This window comes from Pholcus phalangioides, unplaced genomic scaffold, assembly GCF_987345545.1.
Source record: "Pholcus phalangioides strain wild (caught in Gottingen) unplaced genomic scaffold, Ppha-v1.0 ptg000008l_1, whole genome shotgun sequence".
In the NCBI taxonomy this organism is placed as follows: Eukaryota; Metazoa; Arthropoda; class Arachnida; order Araneae; family Pholcidae; genus Pholcus; species Pholcus phalangioides.
Genome location: NW_028301601.1, coordinates 14,349,286 through 14,372,086, shown reverse-complemented (window position 1 = coordinate 14,372,086; position 22,801 = coordinate 14,349,286). Strand labels below are relative to the sequence as shown.

Genomic DNA, 22,801 nt, shown 5'->3' with positions numbered 1-22,801 from the left:
AGGTAGCGGAGAGTGACGTCATCCTTGTCCCATTCAGTGTACACGAGCTCCTAGGAAAGATTGAGAGATTCGGTGCCTCTGTAGCCTAGTGGTCTAGCGCGTTCACCCGGAAAGTGAAAGGACGTGGTTTCGATTCCCCGCAGGGTCAGTTGAATGTTCTTTCTTTCCAAAATATATCTTCGCAACAGCCAGTTGTTAAAAGACCTTCGTAAGAGTTAATTGTACCGGGCTCTACAGTTTCCGATTCTGAACGGCAACATTCAACATATTTTTTTCCACTCACTGAGAAGTTGTTGTGCCAACTCTTCGGTGTGAGATTTCCTCTTTTTCTGCGGTCATATTTTGTGACCGTTTTTGTTATATCTCTGGAAACTTTCTGACCAGGACGAATCTGGTGTCAAACTCGCGACACCTCTTAACAAACTTTGGTACTTTAGGGAAACATCTTATAGACCTTGGCTACTAGGCTCGAATTCAGACGAATTCTGAAGGTAACCTCTTCACACCTGAGCCAAAAATGACGATTTTCTTTTTTATTCATTTGCGTTTATTGTACGTCAAAACGCCTTCCAAAAAGAATAATAATTTCGGTCGATGTCTTCACCACTTGATCAAACACCAATTCTGCCCACATCCGCTATATTGCAATTTACTCCCACTAATGAGGTGGGGTGGATACGAAGGCGCCATCTATCGGTGGTTGCTCTCGAGCTCGTTAGGGAAAATATTTATCTTCTCCCCGGATTTGAACATAAGACCGTGATGGCAACCTTCGTGGTAGTAGACGAGAATCTTACCACCACCACGCCACTTGGACTGCGGAAGCAGGATGCCGAAGGATCGGGCAAACTCGAGGGGGGGGGGAGCAGTGGCCATTCCTGCATCTCATATGATTGCGGAGGCGCTCGCCGATCTAGCCGTACAACGGATCCCTTCGCACAGCTAACCATAGATATACCAGTTCCAATTCATTTTTACCTACCGAGCCTGGGGCGACCACCGATGTGGAAGGAGTTTTCATTTCCCACCCAACTCTTCTGGTTGGAAATTGCCGTATGGTGATATATGACCGGAGTTGGTGTGCGGTAAAGTAGTAGTTCCAATTCATCCGCGCCAACAGTGTCCCCACTCGATATCTTTACTAGGAGAATATGAGTTAACTACACACACATATATATGTGTACTAATTGCACATATATGTTTGCTCCCTATGCGTTATATCTATGGGCTATATCTATGCCCCCCCCAGCCACCGTTGAGTTAATAAAAACGAGATACATGATCATATCTGGGCACCGTTCATCAATTCATCTTTTACGCCATTGTCTATTGTACTAGGTGCGAATTGTCTCGTTTGTAAATGCACGTGTGAAATATTTGTTTCTCTGTCATTGTAGATGGCGTGCAAGAAGCGGACATACGCTATCGGAAGCAGGATGGCGTCTCGGAGAATATGGCAGTCGAAGTTCCGAGCGGCGTCGGATGGAGATCATGCGGTCCACCAGAAAGGCAGCAGAACACCCTGATGTACCCGGTCGGGAGACAGTTCATACCTTTCAAAGAAGACTCAAATATCGAGCTGGACGGCAACAAAACGATTACAGCGCCGAAGAGTTACCCTCACAACACGGAGGTCCGATTCAATTGCGTGACCGGTCTGACGGGTGAGAAGACCACCTGGAAGATCGTGTGCGAGGACGGCAACTGGGTCGGGGGAGCTTATCGATGTGGTAAGACTGAGAAGTTAACTTTAAAAGTTATTCAGGACTTTTTATCCGGGATTACACTGTAAAAGTTTGATAAAAGAACTTTCGCGTTAAACTTTTGTAGTGTAATTACGGACCCTCTGCCAAACACATGTAGGGGTGTGCGGCCGTCCAACATGGCCGCTGTGGTGGTCGAGAGGTTACAGTTACGTACTCGCGATGCGAGGATCCGGGTTGGAACCCCACAGTGGTGGTCGGCTGAAGTTGGTTTTCTGTGGTCCCCAACTTCAAGGCGCGAATGCGAGCCGATCTCCCCGTTAAAAAGTCTCGCCACAGAGAGCAACAGGCCTACAACGTTACAAATATTCAATCATTACACTTCACTCACAATTTGAAGTGTAGATGGCAGCACTGAAATATCATACACAACACTAGCTACACACTCAGACTGTTAGGTGTACACAATCACTTTGTTCCAGACTCTGCCACGAACCTGGGCTGGAATAGATCTCGGCAACGGGATAAGTCCGGTGCCAGAGACCCTGGCGTTCATTCATTCGGCCGTCAAACATGATGCCTGCCCAGACCATGACACCTCCACCACCATGGTGGTCCATTTCCCTGATGTGAGAGGGATGGTATCGGGTACCAGGCTCTCTCCAGATGAGTGTATGTCGAGGATCAGTGTCCAGGCTGAATCTCGACTCATCTGTGAAGTGCACGGTGCTCCACTGAAGCCTGGTCCAAGGCTGATGTTATCTGCACCATGCTAAACGCGCTCTCTTGTGTGCTGCAGTTAGCGGGACGCAAACAGCGGGTCTTCTGGCATAAAGCCCTCTTTCACGGAGCCTTCGGGCAACAGTAAACCGTGAAACTCGAGTTGCAGTGGCAACATGCAGCTCACGTGAGAGCTGTGATGCTTGTAGCAGTACTGTGGCGCCGTGCTGACAGTGCCAGATAACGATTCTCATTGGTCTCCGTGGCTCTTCGACGACCTTGTCCAGGTCTTCTCGATATGGATCCAGTGTCCCGAAACTGTTTCCACAAATTGCAGACGACACTGGGCATAACATCGAGCTCTGTAGCCACCTGCACTTGTGATTGCCCTGCCATTGTGATTGTCCAATCTACCGACGATTCTCCATCTCATTCCGTCATCCATACGTTCGTGGCTACTCATTTTGATGGCCTATAAAATTTACCAAATTCTTGCGACAAACACGGCGAGTGTCGCCGTGGAGTACAATCACACGAATCGTGGAAAACGCCTCGTGCCCTTATCATCCCCTCCGTGGTCACAGCTCCACCCACACGCACGTGCACGATTATGTATTCGACACTGAATATTTGCATACTTCTTCGGTGGCATTATTAGTACCTTTGAGTCAGTACTTTTTGGGAAAACAGATACAAATGTACAAATTCTCTTAATTTTGCACACGAGTGTATATATATATATATATATATATATATATATATATATATATATATATATATATAAAACTGATTTTTTTTGTCTCTCTGTATGTTCTCTATACACATCCACAGTTTTAGACGAAATTTAGATCTTAGCGAAATTTTGAATATATATATATATATATATACCATACGGAGCCCGACTTGAACTATAGGCTACTTTAAAAATTGTCAGAGCTTGAGAAATGCCTGAAATATGCTAAAAACTGTGGGGCAACAATGGTTTCCGAGGTGCCCTATAAGTGCTAATGCGGAAAGTAAAAATGTGTGTAAAAGTGCGTTCTAAAATTACGCTGTACCAGTTTTAAGAAAAAAAAAAATCTAAATTTTTATACGGTCCCACTGTCACAATTTCCAAGAAGAAAGTTATTGCCCTAGCTTTTCTTGAGCCCAACAAAAAAAATCTCATGTCTGTAATTGCAATATTCACTGAGATATTTTAATTTGAAAATCGTAGAAAACTTGGGAAATAACAGGCAAAACTAACGGACTCCTTTCCCTAATATATGCTGTCCTTTCCCTACTTTTCTATGATTTCTTGAATTCGAATATCTCTATGAACATCAATAGGATCTCTTTTGTTGGATCCTGAAAAGACTGGGCAAAAACTTTCTAATTGGAAGTTTGAGGACGGGGGGGGGGGGCATATAAAAATGTATACTTTTAGGAAAAAAATGGATTTTAGGATATAGGAAGAAATGTTACATTCAGAAATCAACATTACAAAAAAAATCTGAGCTAAAATAAGAGGCTTTTAAGGAAGCTAGATGTCTCGTCAAGCCCATCTAGCTGTTTTACGTTTGAGATTGAACACTACGAGCACATGGATCAACTTCGGCTTATCCATGCCGTGAAATAACGTAGATAATTCTCGGTAAAGCTGTTCATTAAGGGTGACCGACATGGTTTAAACTTTAGTCCCAATTTTTGGATAGGAGAACGACACTGATTGGTTGATTTCAGGTTTTTAACCAATCCGTATCGATCTGCTTCTATCAAAACTTCGTGACCATAATTTAAAGTTAGAACCGTGTCGGTGAGAATATCACCCTAAAAGTTGCTAACTACTTCTAATTCTTAAATCTCAGGGGTTCTTGACCTTTTTCAGGTGGGACCCAAAATCAATAACAAGATCAGCTTTGTGACCCATGGGACTATTTATTTTTTGAAATTGGTAAAACTAGTAATGCAATAGGTGCATTTCTAGCAGGACTGCAAGTAGGTTTGTTCGACTCATCTAGGAAGGCCCTGCGAATGAAGTCTAAGTTTCTACACATGGCTCAATAATCCCTGACTGTAAGCGTATTTGTGCGACCCTCCCTGGAGCCCCGGCGAATCGAGTTTGAATCGGGACGCATAGTTCATAGTCCCTAGCTGTTAGTGGATTTTTTACGACCCATCTAGGAAGCCCCTGCATATCAAGTTTGGGTCGTGTGGTCATAGTTCAAAAGTCGCTGGGTATAAATGTGTTTGTACGATCCATCTCGGAAACTTGGGTGAATCAAGTTAGAATCGGGACCCATAACTCAAGAGCTCCTGGCTGTTAGTTAATCTAAACGGCCCATATAGGAATCTCCGGCGACTCAAGTTTGTGTCGCAACCCATAGATTAAGAATCCCTGCTTTAAATGAAGGGGAATCCCAAACGATATGTCTTTTTTTGTAAATGTTCCTGTGTGTTTTTTACTAACAATTCGATCCAAATTTGTTCTCATTTCGTTCAGACGCTGAATCGGAGAAGCCCGAATCCCCAGAGGACAGGAGAAACAAGTCTTGCGTCTTCCAAAACAAAGAGCAGAACTTGGTGGCATTTCTGGGCGATCAGCTGATCGTTGAGGATGTCAGCGAGCACCCACCGCAGACCGAGCTAGTCTTCCGTTGCAAGGACATCGGGAAGTTTAGTCTGATCGGCAGCGTCCGGAGGCGTTGCGTGATGGGTGATTGGGACGGCGTTAAGCCGTCCTGCTTCGGACTTTCCCAGGAGAACGACTATGCCCGTGAGCTCCATTTTAAGTTTACAAACTGGATAATGTGATCCATAATTTTCCTCGAATATAATAAACCATTTCTTTCCTTTTTAAATTTTCCTTTATTTCAGTGGAAAGGCCACCAACGATTCTGTTCAGACACCAACTCGGACCAATAGCCCAAAGCAACGACGGGAAACTGATCGTTTACCCTGGAACAATATTGCATTTGGAGTGCCTTTGGATTCGTAAATACGGTATCCCTCACTGGCAAGTCAGCCATTCGTACAGGAAATACCCAGAAGGTAAATAAATATATGTTATTGTCAGTAATCTCTCTCCGAAATATATCGGTCGATTCGCGACGGGGTCGGCCACTTCCTGAATTGGACAATTTCGTTAAATATTGACCCGGCCAATGTCCGACATGAAGACATGGGCCGGCCAGTTCGCAAAATGGCCGGTGATCCCTCGCCAAAAGTCGGATAACAAAAGACTTGATACGGGATCGCCGTCAAGTTGGCGTATTTTTTCGTGATAATTATGTCCAAGTTTGTTATGGCGACCCATCAAATCACAGTTACGATGCGGTAATCATTTCTTTCCTCCAAAATTTGGCTGAAAAAACTATGTTTATATAATTATTTTTATTTTTTTTTCCTCTGAAATTTCACTTTTGTTTTCTCTCTCGTCACGTGGAGCTAATCCAATACAGCTGCTATATATAGATAGATAGATAGAACCGCTCACACACACACACACAACCCCGGACAGAGATGCAAAGCAACTTACTTCCGTTATCTCAAAAGAGGCAGGGTTGTGTCGGAAAAAAACTATATATAGACATGTATCACATTTTTCCTATTGGCTAAATGTGTAGTCCGCCAGTTCTGCGGCAATAAATGGCCAAACCAACCCACTGACCAGGTTACTTTACGCCAAAACCGATGCCATATCGACTTTCGTTCATACTATATATAGATATGTATTACACTTCGGCGATTTAAAAAAATGGATTTGGCTCTTACTGGGCCGTCTTACATCAGCACATCGAACTTTAGCCAGGTGTCCGAATCATTTCTGCTATTCGGTCTTTGGCCGATTCGTGAAGTGGCCGGCCCCTCCGCGAATTGGCCGCACTTTGGGCTTTGACAGTAACATATACTACAGGTTGCAGAATGATGTCCTTATGTACTTTTAAACCGCTGAATATGGAAGCAATCGACTCTGTAATTAACGCGTACATTAATTTTGCCTTTTGTATTTCGGCTAAACACCTGATTAAACGTTTTTCTTCAAACAAATTACTTAACGGTACTGAATTATTATTATTATCATTATCATCTTACAAAAGAATCAAAAGAGACTCATTTCAGTTCTGACTATCGATTCTATTTCAGGCTGGACAAATGAACCTGGAAGAGACGCGCAACTGGAGTATAGATTATCGATTTATCATGCCCAGAAAGACGATTCAGGAAGGTTCACTTGCGTCACGCCTATGGGTCACCGCCATTCTGTAGACATCGTCGTTGCAGGTGACAGCTAATTATCATTTGTTTTGTTCCAGATCTAAATATCATTGCCCGGTTTCTGCACCTAAACATGGACATTGGGCATCCGATTTGAATAGTTTTTGTTTTTCGTCTTCTTCACTTCTGAGATCAAAACAACTGAACTGCAATCGAATGACTAACTTGAAACGAAAATAATTGCGGTTTTTTTTTTTTTTGTTATTACTTGTAGCTATCCACTGCAGCATGATACCAGAGAGTCCGGGTCTTCACATCAGCAACCCCAGCACCAAAATGGACACGAAAGTCGAGTTTTCGTGCAGAGACGGCCAGACTCTCATCGGCAGCCAAGAAGCTTCGTGCCTACCATCCGGTAACTGGTCAGCTGATCCTCCAAATTGTCAAGGTTAGATTTTTCTTACACGCTTTGGTTTTCTCGGTTAAACGTCGAATATAACGCGATTCTAGCATTATATTTTCCTTTCTTCATAGCTCAAGCCTTGTGTGCCAACAAGAGCACTCGCAGCTCTTCTCTGCACCCCCCTCAACCAAGTCTATGTGCCTCTGTAGGCATGATCTTCAAAACGGTAGTACTAGGGTAGCGCTAAAAATAATCATTAATGGCTGAAAAAAAAACGAGTATAACGTGATAACGTGCAAAGAATTCATCACGACAAATGCACAAGGGAGTATGCAAGCCTCTTACGCGTATAAAGAGGTACGCACACCTTTTATGTATTTCGAGAGGTTTCCTGCGAATTTCTAGGGATGCACAAAACCTCCTACGAATTTCTAGAGCTACGAAAATCTACTGCGCATTTTAAGTTCAGGCACACTTAAAGAAATACCTAGGAACACGAACACCTCCCATGTGTATGAGGTACACCAAGCCTTCTATGCACCCTAAGAAATGTGCACGCATTTCTGGGCCTGCGGAAGCTTCCAACACGCGTCTAGGAACACGCTCACCTCTTGCGTATTTTAAGGGGGTTTCAAGTGCCTCCTGTGAATTTCTAGGGCAGCGGTTCTCAACCGGTGCTCCGTGTGCACTTCCCAGGGGCTCCGCGGCAACTCAAGGAAAATAAATATGTAAATTTTCCAGATAAATAAAAAAAGTGGCCTACGGAGTTCCGCCATAAAAATTATATACAGAAAAGACTCCTCGAGTCAAATAGAGCTCCGATGTAAGAATTATGTACTGAAAAGGGCTCCGCGACTCAGAAAATTTTGAGAACCGCTAGATCGTAATTGAACACGATCCATTGAGAGGGAATGACATTTAAATTAATTTTGCAAAATTCATAAATTAGCGTGGATCCACCTGCTGACACTTCATCGTGGCTCAAATCAAATTGAACAGACATCAGTTTTTTGTCATATTTAAAGCGCTTCATCATCATCTCTTTATCAAATATACGTTGCGATTCGATAAGTTTGATCATTTTTCGAATTTTTTATTGCTGTTTATATTTAATTAAAGTAAATTAACAGAAGTAAAGTATTCAAGTACTGGAATTACATGACCCCCCCCCCCCCCCGTAAGGATCGTCTTAGGAGCATCATGGGCTCCCGAGCGAAGGGATTTTTTGGAGGACCTACCTGAAAAATTCTCCAAAAATTCAACTACGTCTCGTTTTTCTGAGGCAACTCTTCTCTTGAGGCCCTTCGAGCACGGCCCGGGGGGGGGGGAGGGGAAGCATGCGTTAAGACGGCACTGCATAAGGTTCACACCAGTCGTCCTCTTTTTTCAGTTTTGAATTTGGTAACCCTATCTGAAGACCACATAATCAGTATTTTCACTTATTTGTTAGATCATCCAGGTTGTCCGAATGTTTTTGTGGAAATCATTTTTTTCTACATATAAATCGATTATTGCAAATGTACGAATTTTGTTAGCGAAATTTTCGTCTCATAAAAAAATTGTATGCCAAAAAATCTCTCTCTCTCTCTCTCCCCCTCCCCCCCCCCTCCCCTAAGGCGACTGTAGAAGGATAGGGCCCTTATATAGTGGCTATACTGAGAACTGTCCCCCAACATCTTTCGTCGTAACATCACGTGACTCGGTGAAAACAAACACGATCCCCCGTTATTTTCTTATGGCATAAATAGGAGTTTAAAACAATAAATGAAAAAATAATTTCAGCATCGATGAGATAATTCCAAAATTAATGAAAGAGATAATTTCAGCATTAATGAAAGAAAATATTCCAGAGTTAATGTAAGAGATAATTTTAGCATTGATAAAAGTGATAATTCCAAAATTAATGAAAGAATTAATTGAATAATAAAATTTATGAAAGATAATTCCAGAATGAAGGAAAGAGATAATTCCAAAATTAATGAAATATAGATAATTCCAAATTTAATGAAAGAGACAATTCCAGAATTAATGAGATATAATTTCAGTATCAATGAAAGAAATAATTCCAGCATTAATGAAAGAAATAATTTCAGTATCAATGAAAGAAATAATTCCAGCATTAATGAAAGAAATAATTTCAGAATTGATGAAAGCAATTACTCCAGAAATAATAATTAATAAAGGAAATAATTCCGGAATTAACGAATGAAAATTCCAGAATTAATGGAGGAAAATCCAAAATTGATGAAGGAAATGATTCCAGTATTAATGAAATAAATAATTGAATCACCTTCAGATGAATTCTCCATCCTTTTTTGTAATCTTTAAGACCCAATATTTAGAGACCGAACTGTACATTTCCGTGGGCGAATTGCCAGGCGGGAACTTTGTTTTCGCCGAGTCACGCCTCGCATTTGATGTCGCTGCAGTCGCGGCGGCTGGAAGCTCCCTCCAGTAATATAAGCTCGATGCAAGCCTTGAAATATCTGTCGTCTGCTTCTGTCCGGGTTACTTGTTTTGGACGTCTCCTTGAGTCCTGAAAAAATTACTGAACTGAGAGTTCGAACTGCCAGTTCTGTTTGTGAGCTTCAGCTTGTAGGGAACCGAACAAACCGTCTGTCGTCTGCTCATTTAAGAGGTACTTTGTTTTGGACGTCTCCTTATGCTCATATAAAATAACCGAACTTTCAGTTTAAATTTCCAGTTCAGTTTATGAGCTTTGTTTATAAGGAACTGAGCGGAATAAAGAATATAGTTTTTTTTACTTTAAACTTCATCATCACCACAAGAGTCGTTTTTAAATTTGACATTAGATGGCAGCACATTACTATAAAGTGGAATGTGGGAAAAATTCACTTTTTACTATCTTACCTGCCGTCTGCTTGTGTGGAGGTCCTTTGTTTTGGACAAAGGTCTCCTTGGGTCTTGAAAAAATTACTGAACTGGAAGTTTGATCTTTCAGGTCAGTTTATAAGGAGCAAAGCTGAGTAAAGAATTTTGGTTTTTATACCTGAGCTTCGTCATCACCACATAAGGCACTTCTGATTTACCAACAATATTTTTAAAAATGTATGACTTAAAGTATTCTAGAGCAGCGGTTCTCAACCGGTGCTCCGTGTGCACTTCCCACGGGCTCCGCGGCCACTCGAGAATTATAAAATAAATCAATAAATTCGATAAACAAACAAAAAAGAGGCCTAAAGGGTACCGCCATATGAATCATATACTAAAAAGGGCTCTTCGAGTTAAAAAGGGCTCCGCCAGAAAAATTATTCACTGAAAAGGGCTTCGCGAGTCAGAAAAGGTTGAGAACCGCTGTTCTAGGGATATGCAAACCACCTAGCGCACATTTCTAGATACACCAAGCTTGCTACGCATTTCTAGGCGTACGCAAGCTTCCTATACACGTCTAGGAGAGTGCAAACTTTCATACGCATTCCAAGGACGAGATACAAAACTCCCACGCATTTCCAGGAATATTATTACCTTATCCTCCTCTCTGGGGTCACGAACGCCGCCTATGCATTCCTAAGAATATACGCAACCCTCCTCTATATTGCAGTTCAAGAGAACTGCAAGAATCTCAGTCCTTCTACGTGTTTCCGGGGGTTTTTACACACGCCTTCAATGCATGCCCAGACGGTACTGGAAGCGCGCACCAACGAAGAATGTTGGAAACTACTGCTCCAGACAACATTCAAAGCATTAAAAGATTTTTTTTTTACCCTTGATCGTGTTGGTCCGATTCCAATTTTGATACCCATGAAGCATAAAATCCAATTAATCTCGTGTGACTCTGGTCTGCAACACTTCAATTTCCTACACATCACACGCGAATCTTTGAAATATTATTCTGCTCTGTTGGAGACTTATCTCAATCAGGTCAAATACATTAGAAAATTCTCTCAGGTCCTTAATTTGAAGAAATCAAATCAAAGACAATCGCTAATAGGCTGTACTTTCCAACTCCGCCTCCTCCAATTTTCTTGTTACAAGGGGAACGGACTCGATCTTCATGCCCCAGTTTTAGATAGAAATTCTCAGAATCTCACTAATGGCTGCGAATCTTATACTAATTGGAAACGAGGATATTTGAATGCGCGAAAGCGCCCGGGAGAGGGGACGACATACTTAATTTGCTCTCAAATGAAAGAGGCAGAGAGAGAGAGAGACTGCCACTGAATCATTGTGATTGTGTCCGAATTCACGAAAACAAAAGCGTACACACTACGAAATGTTTCGGAACAAAACGGCTTTCAAATAACCTCTCAGACAAAAGGACACGTGAAGTCCTTAAGGTTCTTCAATATGGGGAGAGAAAAAAAACAATCAAAGTTTTCTTCCTTCTTGAATTTAAATGTCATGTCATTATTATTTCTCTGATAGGTAGAAATTGTCGTAATTTTCTTGGGCGTTTTTAAGATGCGCGTTGTTTGTCTTCTTGGCGTGTTTACGGATGAATTCGTTTCGAAAGCATTTCTGGACTAGTTCGGGTGAGTTTGTTTTGGAAAGATTTATGGACCAGTTCAGATGCTTTCGTGTTCAAAAGATTTATAGACTAGTTCAGATGTTTTTGTATTGGAAAGATGGACTAGTTCAGATGTTTTTGTATTGGAAAGATGGACTAGTTCAGATGTTTTTGTATTGGAAAGATGGACTAGTTCAGATGTTTTTGTATTGGAAAGATGGACTAGTTCAGATGTTTTTGTATTGGAAAGATGGACTAGTTCAGATGTTTTTGTATTGGAAAAAAATTATGGAATAGTTCAGATGTTTTTGTATTGGAAAAAATTATGGAATAGTTCGGATGAGTTTGTATTGGAAAGATTTTCGTTTCGAAAACATTTATGGACTAATTTGGAGGAATTCGTTCTGGAAACATTCATAAACATACTTCTGGATGAATTCAAGAAAGAAACATTTATGAAAACATTATTTTGAATAAATTCAAGTGAAGAACGTTATGATTGCATTTTATTCATGTGGGAATTGAAATTAAGAACTTGAAATTAATTGTCACTAAGAACTTGAAATTAATTGAAATTAAAAACATGAAGCTATGTAATTGAAATTGCAATTAAGAACTTCAAATTAATTGAGATTTAATTTAAGTACCTGAAAGAACTTATCTTGAAGTGAATTTAATTAAATTAAGAGCCTTTGTAAAACAAACTCTGCGTTCTTTTTTATCCATACATTTTCGGATGAATTGGTGTCGAAAATTTATGGACACACTTTGGATGAATTCATATTGAAAATATTTATGGACGCATTTTTGAATGAATTTATTATCAAAAACTTCCGGACAGATATTGAAAACATTTAAGGAGGCATTTTGTATTGAGAATTCGCTTCGAAACCTTTATGGTCACATTTCCGGATGAATTCGTATTGAAAATATTTAAAGACATATTTCCCGATGAATTTGTATTTAGACATATATGGACGCATTCTTGGATGAATTGGTATTGAAACATTTACAGCAGAATTCTTCAATCTCTTTTCTAGTCCCGTTATCAACAAATTTTCGGATGGATTCGTTTCGAAAAAAAATTATTATGGGCGCATTTTTTTCCCATCACTTCTGAATGAATATAATCTTATATAAACTGCAATAAAATAAATAACTACGTGCATTTTTTGTATAATAAACTCTACTCTATTGGTGGATATAGTCAATATACAGAAGTGACCACTTATTTATAGTGACTAGTGAATTCATGACCTAGGACCTAATTCTGTCATGTTTTACTATACTCATTTTGGTTCTTCCATTACAGTAACAGAATGTCCCGATTTGTCAAACGAAACATCTATAGAATATCTGCAAACGGAAGTGTCAGGAAGGACCGTTGGCTCCCGGGCATCATTCTCTTGCCCGACTGGATACGGGCTCCGTGGGGCCGATCTCCTCTTGTGCCTGGAATCCGGAAGATGGTCCGCGGAAGTTCCTCATTGCGAAGGTGGGTTTCAATCACCTTTTTGTGGATTATTAATTCATCCCTTCATACGCGTGAGCTGTTTATATTCATAGCTACAGTTTAAACTGTCAAAAATACTTTCTCTCTCTCTAGAGGTGATCTGCGACGCTCCAGAGGTTCCAGTCAATGGGTACCTACAAGGAGGACACCGAGAGACTTACAGGGGTGGAGACGTGCTCCAGTTCGCCTGCAACTCCAACCACATGATGGATGGGTCAGCTATCATTGTCTGCCAGGAGAGTAGCCGGTGGTCAGCACCAGTTCCTAAATGTACGTAATCATTATCTTGATCATACCAGACCGAAATTTGCCATAACGTACTCAAAAATGAAAAAAAGTACCAATTTATAGATAATTTATAAAAGAAAATGTGTGATGTTTTGTATTAATTCATAGTTTTCAATGTAGTACCGAAAATTGAAAAGACTTTTAAAAAGTTCCAATATGCAAATTACTAATAAAATTTTTTTTATTAGTATTTTCTATCATTTTTAGATCATAGTTTCCCAAACGTTTTGGCCCATCCCCTCTCCTTCAAAATTTTTTTCTTCTCATCGTCCCCCTAACTCAAGCCAACCCGTAAGACCCAACACAAAACCCAAAACTTTTACCTGGACCTTCCAAACGCCCCCCCCCCCCGGAGGGCGATATTGCCCAGTTTGGGAAACACTGATCTCGACCGTATATGCTCAACCTGTGGTCTTCGGTGTCATCTGATGTGTGGCCCGCTACCTCAAACCTAATAAATTTTGTATAAATGAACTACGTGGCAGATTTCCGTGTCACTTGAGTGTCCCACGGCGCATCTCCTATTCATTTGAGCTACTTGCGGCAAAGTTCCAGATTACGCAAGAAACCCACACGGCACATTTTTAGATCAGTTTAGTGCAGGGACGTCAGAAATGTTTCGAACCTCTGGGAGCTCGTTTTGGCTTTTATGTAGGAAATTTAGATTTGTGAATCAATTTGGGGGTGTTGCTCGGACAAGTGTCACAACTTACCTACGTTGGCCCTGAGTACCCACACCGACCCCAGCTGCGACGTTCCAAATCACTCAAGTGTCGCACGGCATATTTCCAAATGTCTACAGTGACCCGCGGTACATTTCGGGGCCACCCGTTAGAGGTTCCGTTAGGAATGTTGATGTCTGGATTTTTCAGGTTCCAGATCACCCAAGGAGCCCGCGGCACATTTTCAGATTTACTTCAGCCACTACACATTTTCAGATTTACTTCAGCCACTACACATTTTCAGATTTACTTCAGCCACTACACATTTTCAGGTTTACTTCAGTCATGACACACGACACATTTTCAGGGTTTTTTTTAATGTTATTGTTATTGTTTATTGTTTTAATTTTTTACATAAACACAAGGTGAAACAAAAGTTTACTTCAGTCATGCCACATTTTCAGATTTACTTTAATGACACTCGACACATTTTCAGGTTTACTTCAATGACACTCGACACATTTTCAGATTTACTTCAGTCACGACACATTTCAGATTTACTTCAGCCACGACACATTTTCAGGTTCACTTCAGTCATGGCACATTTTCAGGTTCATTTCAGTCATGGCACATTTTCAGGTTCACTTCAGTCATGGCACATTTTCAGGTTCACTTCAGCAGTCATGGCACATTTTCAGATTTACTTCAATGACACATAACACATATTTAGATTTACTTCAATGACACATAACACATATTTAGATTTACTTCAATGACACACGACACATTTTCAGGTTTACTTCAGCCACGACACATTTTTAGGTTTACTTCAGTCACGACACAGTTTCAAATTTACTTCAGTTACCACACATTTTCAGAGCTCTCTATTTAGCCACGGTGCAGTTTAAGATTACTAAGCATCCCGCAGGATATTTTCAGAGCACTGAAGTGATCTGAGGCATATTTTCACATCACTCAGTTGACCCGCGGTATAGTTCGAGATTCACTCAAGCCGGATCACTTAAGTGACCCATGACACATTTTCAGTTCACTCAAGCAGCCTGCGGCGCATTAACAGATCACGTACAAGTGATCGTTGTTACCGTTCCACATCACTTAAGTGATCATACACACATTCATAGATCATTTAAGTAAACTCTGCGGCGCTCTAACAGATCACTTAATTAAGAGGCCCGGCCGCGGCACTTTTTCAAATTATTGAGGTGGCCGGCGCTCTCTCTCCCAGCACTCTTAAGCATCTTCGACTTTAGACGATACGCGCACCTGTTTGTGCGATTTTGAAACTTCAAACTGAATCTGAAATCCGTATCAAAATGTCGCGAACAATTTTTTTTGATAAATTCTAATTTTATAAAACAGTAAAACACGTCAAAAAAATATGAGTTGGTATAAAATTTTATTAACAATTTTAATTTAAAAATTTTTTTTGATTGATATGAGACGTATAAAACGTGTGACGTAAATAATTGAAATTTTGAACGGAACAGTATTCGTTCGTTCCGATGATTGGAGATTGCAGCCATTAACATGGAAACTATTAGCAAGTTTAACGTTCTCCGAGTTTTCTCTCCCAAAGATAAAGAAGTAACTTTTCCGCCTCAAAAATGGTTTTCTTTAATAATTTATGGCATTTATAGGAGAAACTTGACCTCCATAAGGCCTTGATTAGAAATACTATCCCGTGAGCAATTTCGCCATAGTTTGGCTTCTAATTTCGAGGGGCCATAAATTATTGGACGGATAATTAAAAACGCTAACGTAATCTGTCGTCTCTCTCTCTCTCTCTCTCCGCCGAATATAAAGTTTTCTCAACATTTACTTACCCCTCCCCTCCCTCCACGAAAACTCGTCAAATTTTATCGATTGATTTCCCTTAATTATTTCTGCCGTGTAAGTTTTCGAAAGAAATAATTATTTCCCAGAAATTTCCTGAACCGCAAATGTCTCAGTAATAATGAGCGACCTATTCGAACAATAACACATGTAATTGAATGGGGGGGGAGGCTTTGAGTTATAGAGTATTTGTTATTGTATTCGTGAAATATCGCTTTTTCACTCCAGGTTCATGGTAAGTAAAATTACATTCTTTAGAATCTTGTTGTAGGTGATAGTATTTTACTCCAAAGGTTTCTTTTTATCTCATGAAAATGATCCTCAGTTATCGCAGGGACATACACAGGATCGACCTTTGGAGGGGGGGGGGGGCACAACACTGTTCTTCTCGAGAAATTTTGTGTAACTACCTTTCATTTAAGGCATTTAAATTAATAGAAATTGGTCCAATATTTAAAGCATAAGAAGGATATTTTACATTTCATTTCTTTCATCGAAATATTACAATTATTTTCTAATTTTTTGTCAGCTTGGGAGGAGGGGCACGGGTTTCTATAAGCACCCCCCCCCTGCGGCCCCGCCTCTGTGTGATGGCAAGAATGGGGTGGATGTGATCATTACGACACGGCTGTCCTGAGAAGATCGGAGCCTCAGTAGAATCAACCGATGAGAAAGATGCATCGATATCCGTTCATGTCCTTGTTAAAAATGTTACTGGCAGTGTCAAAAAATTTGTTACTGATAATGTCATGACACTGACGATGTGTGCTAATGACGACCAGAGTCGACACTGAACTTATGGTCCCTGCCATACTCTAGATGTCTGTCGAGGACGACTTGTCTTGTCTGAAGGTTTCGAACTCATTGGAAATGTATACCAAGAATGACCACAGTCTTTCCTGAAGATATCTGCCAGTGATAACCAGTCTCTACCAAGTTTGCCAACAGTCTCCGATCAAAATGTCGATCTCACTTGGAATGTCTGCCGATATAGTCCCTCTTTAAAATCTCTTTCATAGTGAAGATGACCGCCAAGAACAGTGAAAGTCTTCTCCGGAGGTGTATGAGGAAGAGTCCACACTAGGTGCCAAGGAAGATTCCACACTACAAATGTCGATTCCACTGAACATATAAACCAAGGACCACCAGACGCGTCGGAATTATTATGCCTGCCATGGATAATCAGATTGTCTTCTGAAAATGTATGCCAAGAGGATCAGGGTTGAGTTTTTGACGTGACAAGAGTCAAATACTGGTTTAAACTGTCAAAAATGTCGAAAACCGTCAAAAACCTGATCGAATGCTTTTGGACAATATTTCGAACACAATAGGTTGATAACATGATGAGAAACTGACTTTTTTGTATAGTACGATTTATTTTTAACCACTAATTTATTCCAATAATCAAAACAAAATATTAATTTTAATTTGCAATCTGAATTTCTCGACAGTCTGTCGAAAACTGGTCAAAAACTGGTTTAAACTATCAAAAACTGTCGATGATGATACAGGGTGGCCAAAAAGTCCGTAGAAACATTAAAAATGAATAAAAACCGGAAAAATAACCGAGATATAAAACGGTTTACAGGGTTTGGTCACGGGAATTTTTTAAGACAGAAAAAATTCAAAAAATAGCCGATAGGTGGCGCTGGTACGAGTGACTTCGGTGGAAATATGCAAATGAGACGGTTATAAGAACTTGCGCTCCTAATCACTAATCCACAACCAGTTCACCGTTGTAAGCCGTGTATGTGGAACTGCTGCACTCTACCGTTGCTGGATTTGTGACTCGCCTGCAATGTGTTATCCCCTGTGGTGGTGATCGCGTGTAACGCATGCTGCTGCAATAAACTATTCGGAGGCATTCTGTTCTTATTTGAGTATCTTTTCTTTGACTTTTTTTCGTCAGCTCCACATATCGGCTGTTTTTGAGTTTTTCCCCCCTGTCTTAAAAAAATTCCCGTGACCAAGCGATGCTAACCATGCAAACCGTTTCTTATTTCGATTATTTTTCCGGTTTTTATTCATTTTTAAAGTTTCTACGGACTTTTTGCCCACCCTGTATATAATTTTATGGGCCATTTTTATCTATTGATTACCCGTGTTCAGTTTATTAGCGACCGTATTCACAGACGGAGGTTAAACTCTGTCTTTGAATACGGTCGTAAGCGAAATAGCAAGGGCGTAGCGAGGGGGGGGGGACTTGGGGGTCTGGTCCCCCCCCCCGAACGAAATTTCTGGCTACGCCCCTGCGAAATAGAGCTGAGAATTCAAAATATATGTGATAAGAGATCACAGGGTTTAGGTTTTTGGACTTAGATGTTATCATACTTACTTGAGCATCATATGCAATCAGCACTGCTAAATTAAAGGGCATTTTAGTCCTATAATTTAGTATTTTCATTGCTAGCTACTATATCCTAATTTCATTCACAATAAGGATATCCTTTTAAGTGATTATCTAGATAATTTAGTTATAACAGAAATCCCAACATTACATACATGGGAATTTTTAAAACCTATCTGTTATGAAAAATGTACAGCTGATGGGGTTTATATCAGTATGCATATACAAGCAGTTGAAGAAATTTTGAACGGTCAAGCATCATTTGAATTAAAGAGTATCGAATAGTTCCATAGTTTTCTCGGCAGCTTCTATGTTATGCTCTATTCAAATTGTATATTTTATAGGGGGAAAATACACATATATTGTCCAAAATAATTCTGCGCAGAGGAGAAAATTATTTTACAATCATATTTTTTAAGTATTTATTATTTGCCTAACGTAGTGACTTTTTAAGCGTTGCATGCAATGAATATGTGTGTATTTTCAATAGGAAGTTTTATATTGAAAAGCAATATATTTTTTAAGGTTTTTGTCCGTTTTCGACGGAGATTTTTGACATGACAGTTTAAACCACGGTTCAGAAAGAATCTCCACTGAAGATATCTCCCATGAGCTATATCTGCTTCTCTACTGATGTATGGCAAGAACGGTCAGTCTCCTATAAAGATGTATTTCATAATAAACCAGAGTCTCCCTCTCTCTCAAGTTTGTATTTCATAATAGACCAGTCTCCTCTAAAGTTGTACGTCCAAGACGACCAGAATCTTCACTAATTATACTTGCCAAAGGCAACCATAATTGTTCATGTATGCAAAGAATAGTAGGTCTCCTCTAAAATCGTATGCCGAGGACGTCGAGAATGTCCCCTTTCTTTCTTTCAAACCGAGAACAACTCAGGTCTGTGACCATCTATGGGCGATTTACTACCTAGTGAGTTGTGCCGGAAGTGTAACTGTGTGTGTGTACCTAACACAGTTCTGAGTGAGAATGTAGTGTTGTGTTTGATTTTTCAGTGCTGTTACCTATATTTCAGAAGTGAAGTGAGTGATGTGTTATGATAGAATTGCAATTCATACTGTTTGTAGGACTGCTGCTCTCTGTGGCGAGACTTTTTAAAGTGGGGGAGATCGGCTCGCATTCGCGCCTCGAAGTTGGGAACCACAGGAAACCAACTTCAGCCGACTACCACTGCGGTGACGGTGGGGGGTTTCGAACCCGGGACCTCGCGACGCGAGTCTGTCACTATGACCACTCGACCACCACAGCAGCCCAGAATGACCACCGATGATCTCTGCCCTACTGCAGAAGCATGAAAATCACGGCCAAAGTATCCTCTAGTGAGGTTTATATCAAGTACGATCACAGTTGCCCATTAAGATACCTTCCGAGGACATCCAGAGTCTTCACTGAAGATGTTCACCCCCAATAGAGATACCTGCTTGCGCTACCAGAGTCTTTACTAAAAATTTCTGTCGGGCGTTGCTACAGTATACACTGGCAGTCTTAGAAACGTCAAAGTCCCCATAGAAGATGTCTGCCAGAGAGGCAACAAGAGTTGTCTGTAGATAGCCTGAAATGTCACCATCGGCTTCACTCATGCTGTTCCGATGATAGTTGAAAAGACTGCAGCCGGTTCCAGATTGTAATACCGACCTTCTCTAAATTCCTAATTAAATTCCTTTAATGAAATTCAATTCTTAAGAAAAAAGTAAATTAATACAAGTTAATTCATAAGGTAACCGAAAATATTTTTCTTACTCACTTTTTAGAAAAAAATATGATTTTTAAAATTAGAACTTTTATAAAAGTCTTTTGGAAAATTCTATTTACTTTTGAAAATAGAAATTTAAAAAAACATACGTTATTTTGTACAAAGGAAAAAATTATGAATATTAAAGGTAAGAATTTTGTATTTGAAAAGGTTTTTTAAAATTTTAATTTTTTTTTCAATTTGGATACTTGGATAGTTTTGCGAACACTTTTGTTGAAAAATTCCGATTTCGAAAATTTCAAGTTACAAATTATCAAATTTCTTGAATTTTCTTTTATATGGCGGATGTTTTAAAATTCCAATTCCTGTTAATACATATGCTTCGCGAGATGCAATTTCTTTTTAAATGTTCGTTACGCATATATTAGCGTAATTCAAATTTCAGAAAAAAAAAAAAATTCTGAAATTCAAAACTTTTCAAAGTAACAAAGAAAATTTCGAAAATGTAATCTTCAAAGCATTTTTGAAGTAATAAATTGCTTTTGAAAAACGTTTCTCACTATCGAATCTTCTTTATCTATATTCTTCCTATCTTCCTTATCTAATGCAAATTAAGCCACAACAGGTTAAACACCCAACGAGGTGCGATTCACCCCCAACACGTTCATTGTATTTCTCTTTAAACGTGCCAATTGTGTTAGAATTTACTACTTCCGGGGTTAAGCTATTCCATTTATTAACAACCCTATTAGAGAAAAATTTCCTGCGACGCCACGACATATACATATCCGTCACCAATCGATACTCGTGCCCTCTTGACAAAGCTGTCGAACTGAAACTCGGTAAAACGGCAGAATTAGGGTGTGAACATAGTGCGTACGTATTTCGAATTCCGGAAACCCGCCTCGTCTCCCATTGGTTAAAACCCCGAATTTCAAGTTAAAAAAAAAGTTGAAATTCGGGTTTTCAATCAATCGGAGACGACGCGGGTTCGGGGCCATTCAAGTATTACGTCAGCAGGTGTTTTACTATTTTTGACCTCCCTCCTCCCCCGTCAGCAGCTTAAATATTTCATATCTTCAAAGAAGGGTGGTTGGTGACGCGTATAAGCAACCTTCAAACCCTCTCCCTTCCTTGTCATCATAAGTCAGAAAATCCGAAACCTCCCCCCCCCCGATGCTGACGTAATACTTGAATGACCCCTATCCAGAATCTGAAATACGGACGCGCACTATGTTCACACCCTTCCTTTAGAAGAACGCGACGAGTGATAGACGATACAATGAAACCGAGCATTCTGTTCGATTTTTTGACCGCCGCTGAACAATTTTCAGAAAACCAAAGCCGCTCTTCAATGAGAATTCCCAAATCACTAGTTGCAGCATCCGGGATAGTGACACCATTCAAATTGTAAGGGAAACGTGGGTTGTGTTTTCGAGAGAGCCCCAATAATATATATAATTCTACTAAAGTTTTCTACGACCAAAATTTTTATGAAATTTTAAAACTTTTCATTTATCGTTTTGATTATACAGTAAAATTTATTTTCAAATTCATTTGAATCATGTAAAATAAAATAACTGATTCGCATTTGATACTACTTTATTCTGCAATGAAAAGCGAATCTTAATCACTGAGCAGCAGTAGAGGCATCAAGTTACAAAATTCAGTTTAATGTACACTTGCACGTTCCTTGCCTCGACTCATAGCGCGGTGACATTCCATGCGCACGAAAACTTCAAATCCATGAATTGACTTAACACTGAACGTTTCCCAGGTACGCATCACTTGAAATCGCTATTAACTGAGCCCGCTTTTGCCGCCGCCGCGGAAAGGTAAATCCTTGATGTTTTCCGACGTAGGGGGATATGTGTATGTATGTGTGTGTGTGCGTGCGTGCGTGCGCACGCGCTTTAATGTTTGCAAACTCACGATCCGTACAGCGGGTTGTTTGCCATCACATTTACAGCTCGAGCTGAGAGAACGCATATCAACACTCACTTTGACTGGACTGTCGTAATGCATGTTTGGAATCCGCGTCGAGAACCCTTTCTAATGACTTTCCCCAGCCCGTGAATTAAATCTAGAAATTCTCGGGCTATTTGCGCTGCTGCCGCCTGATGCTCTCATCACGGCGACGGGCCGTTAGCACTAATACTACAGCTGCTAATAGAATGTTGCTAAATTCATGTCGGCTCTTATGTTACTACTACTACGACTATATCACGCCCGAATTAAAACCTTAGACCTATATATTAATTAATCCTGCAGGGTAGTGCTATATAAGATTTCTATCCGGTATTGTGGCTAGAAGTAGAGAGGAATATGTACTTATACAGGGTGTCCCGTAAGTGCTGGTGCGGCCTTAATTTCACCAACATTCTGATGTATAGGGGAGTAATTTCAATTTAAAAAATGCTCAAAAGGCGTTCAAAAATTACTCCTGTACCAGTTTTGAGAGTGAAAATACATTGTGTAATAAAATAGGAAATCTAAATTGTTATAGGATCCCTCTGTCCTCTAACTTCCAAATAGAAAGTTGTTTAAATATAGAAATTGTGTGTGTGTGTGTGTTATATCAAAAATTTAGATTCTGTTACACACACACTGCAATTTCCACTCTCAAGGTACAGGGTAATTTTTCGAATTTCTGAGCATTTTTTAATTTGGAACCACTCCTGTACTATGGAACGGTTGACGGGATGAAGGGCGCATCAGCACTTACAGGACACCCTGAACACGAAAGTTAGGAATATTCTAACATGTAAATAGTACCCTCTAGATGGAGAAAAGGTGCATAAATGTACGAATTCTGAATGAACTGGGTCTTTCCGACGTGGATTTTTAGTCAGTAAAAACTATGTAATTTATTGGAAGAAACCATGATTTCTAACATTGTAAAGGGTATGAAATGCAAAAAAGGGAAAAAATCCTT

The 22,801-nt window shown here is 40.1% G+C and overlaps 1 protein-coding gene across 2 annotated transcripts in view; it reads left to right on the top strand.

Annotated features, from left to right (window-relative positions):
• LOC149083872 (sushi, von Willebrand factor type A, EGF and pentraxin domain-containing protein 1-like) overlaps nt 1–22,801 on the top strand; it is a 440,661-nt gene that overhangs the window by 402,965 nt on the left and 14,895 nt on the right. For both annotated transcript variants that reach the window (XM_089234250.1, XM_089234248.1), the window contains exons 14-20: nt 1,398–1,730; nt 4,906–5,178; nt 5,280–5,453; nt 6,549–6,686; nt 6,895–7,068; nt 12,804–12,986; nt 13,098–13,274. In XM_089234250.1, the coding sequence (XP_089090376.1) occupies nt 1,398–1,730; nt 4,906–5,178; nt 5,280–5,453; nt 6,549–6,686; nt 6,895–7,068; nt 12,804–12,986; nt 13,098–13,274 (1,452 nt within the window). The remainder of the gene's footprint in view (nt 1–1,397; nt 1,731–4,905; nt 5,179–5,279; nt 5,454–6,548; nt 6,687–6,894; nt 7,069–12,803; nt 12,987–13,097; nt 13,275–22,801) is intronic.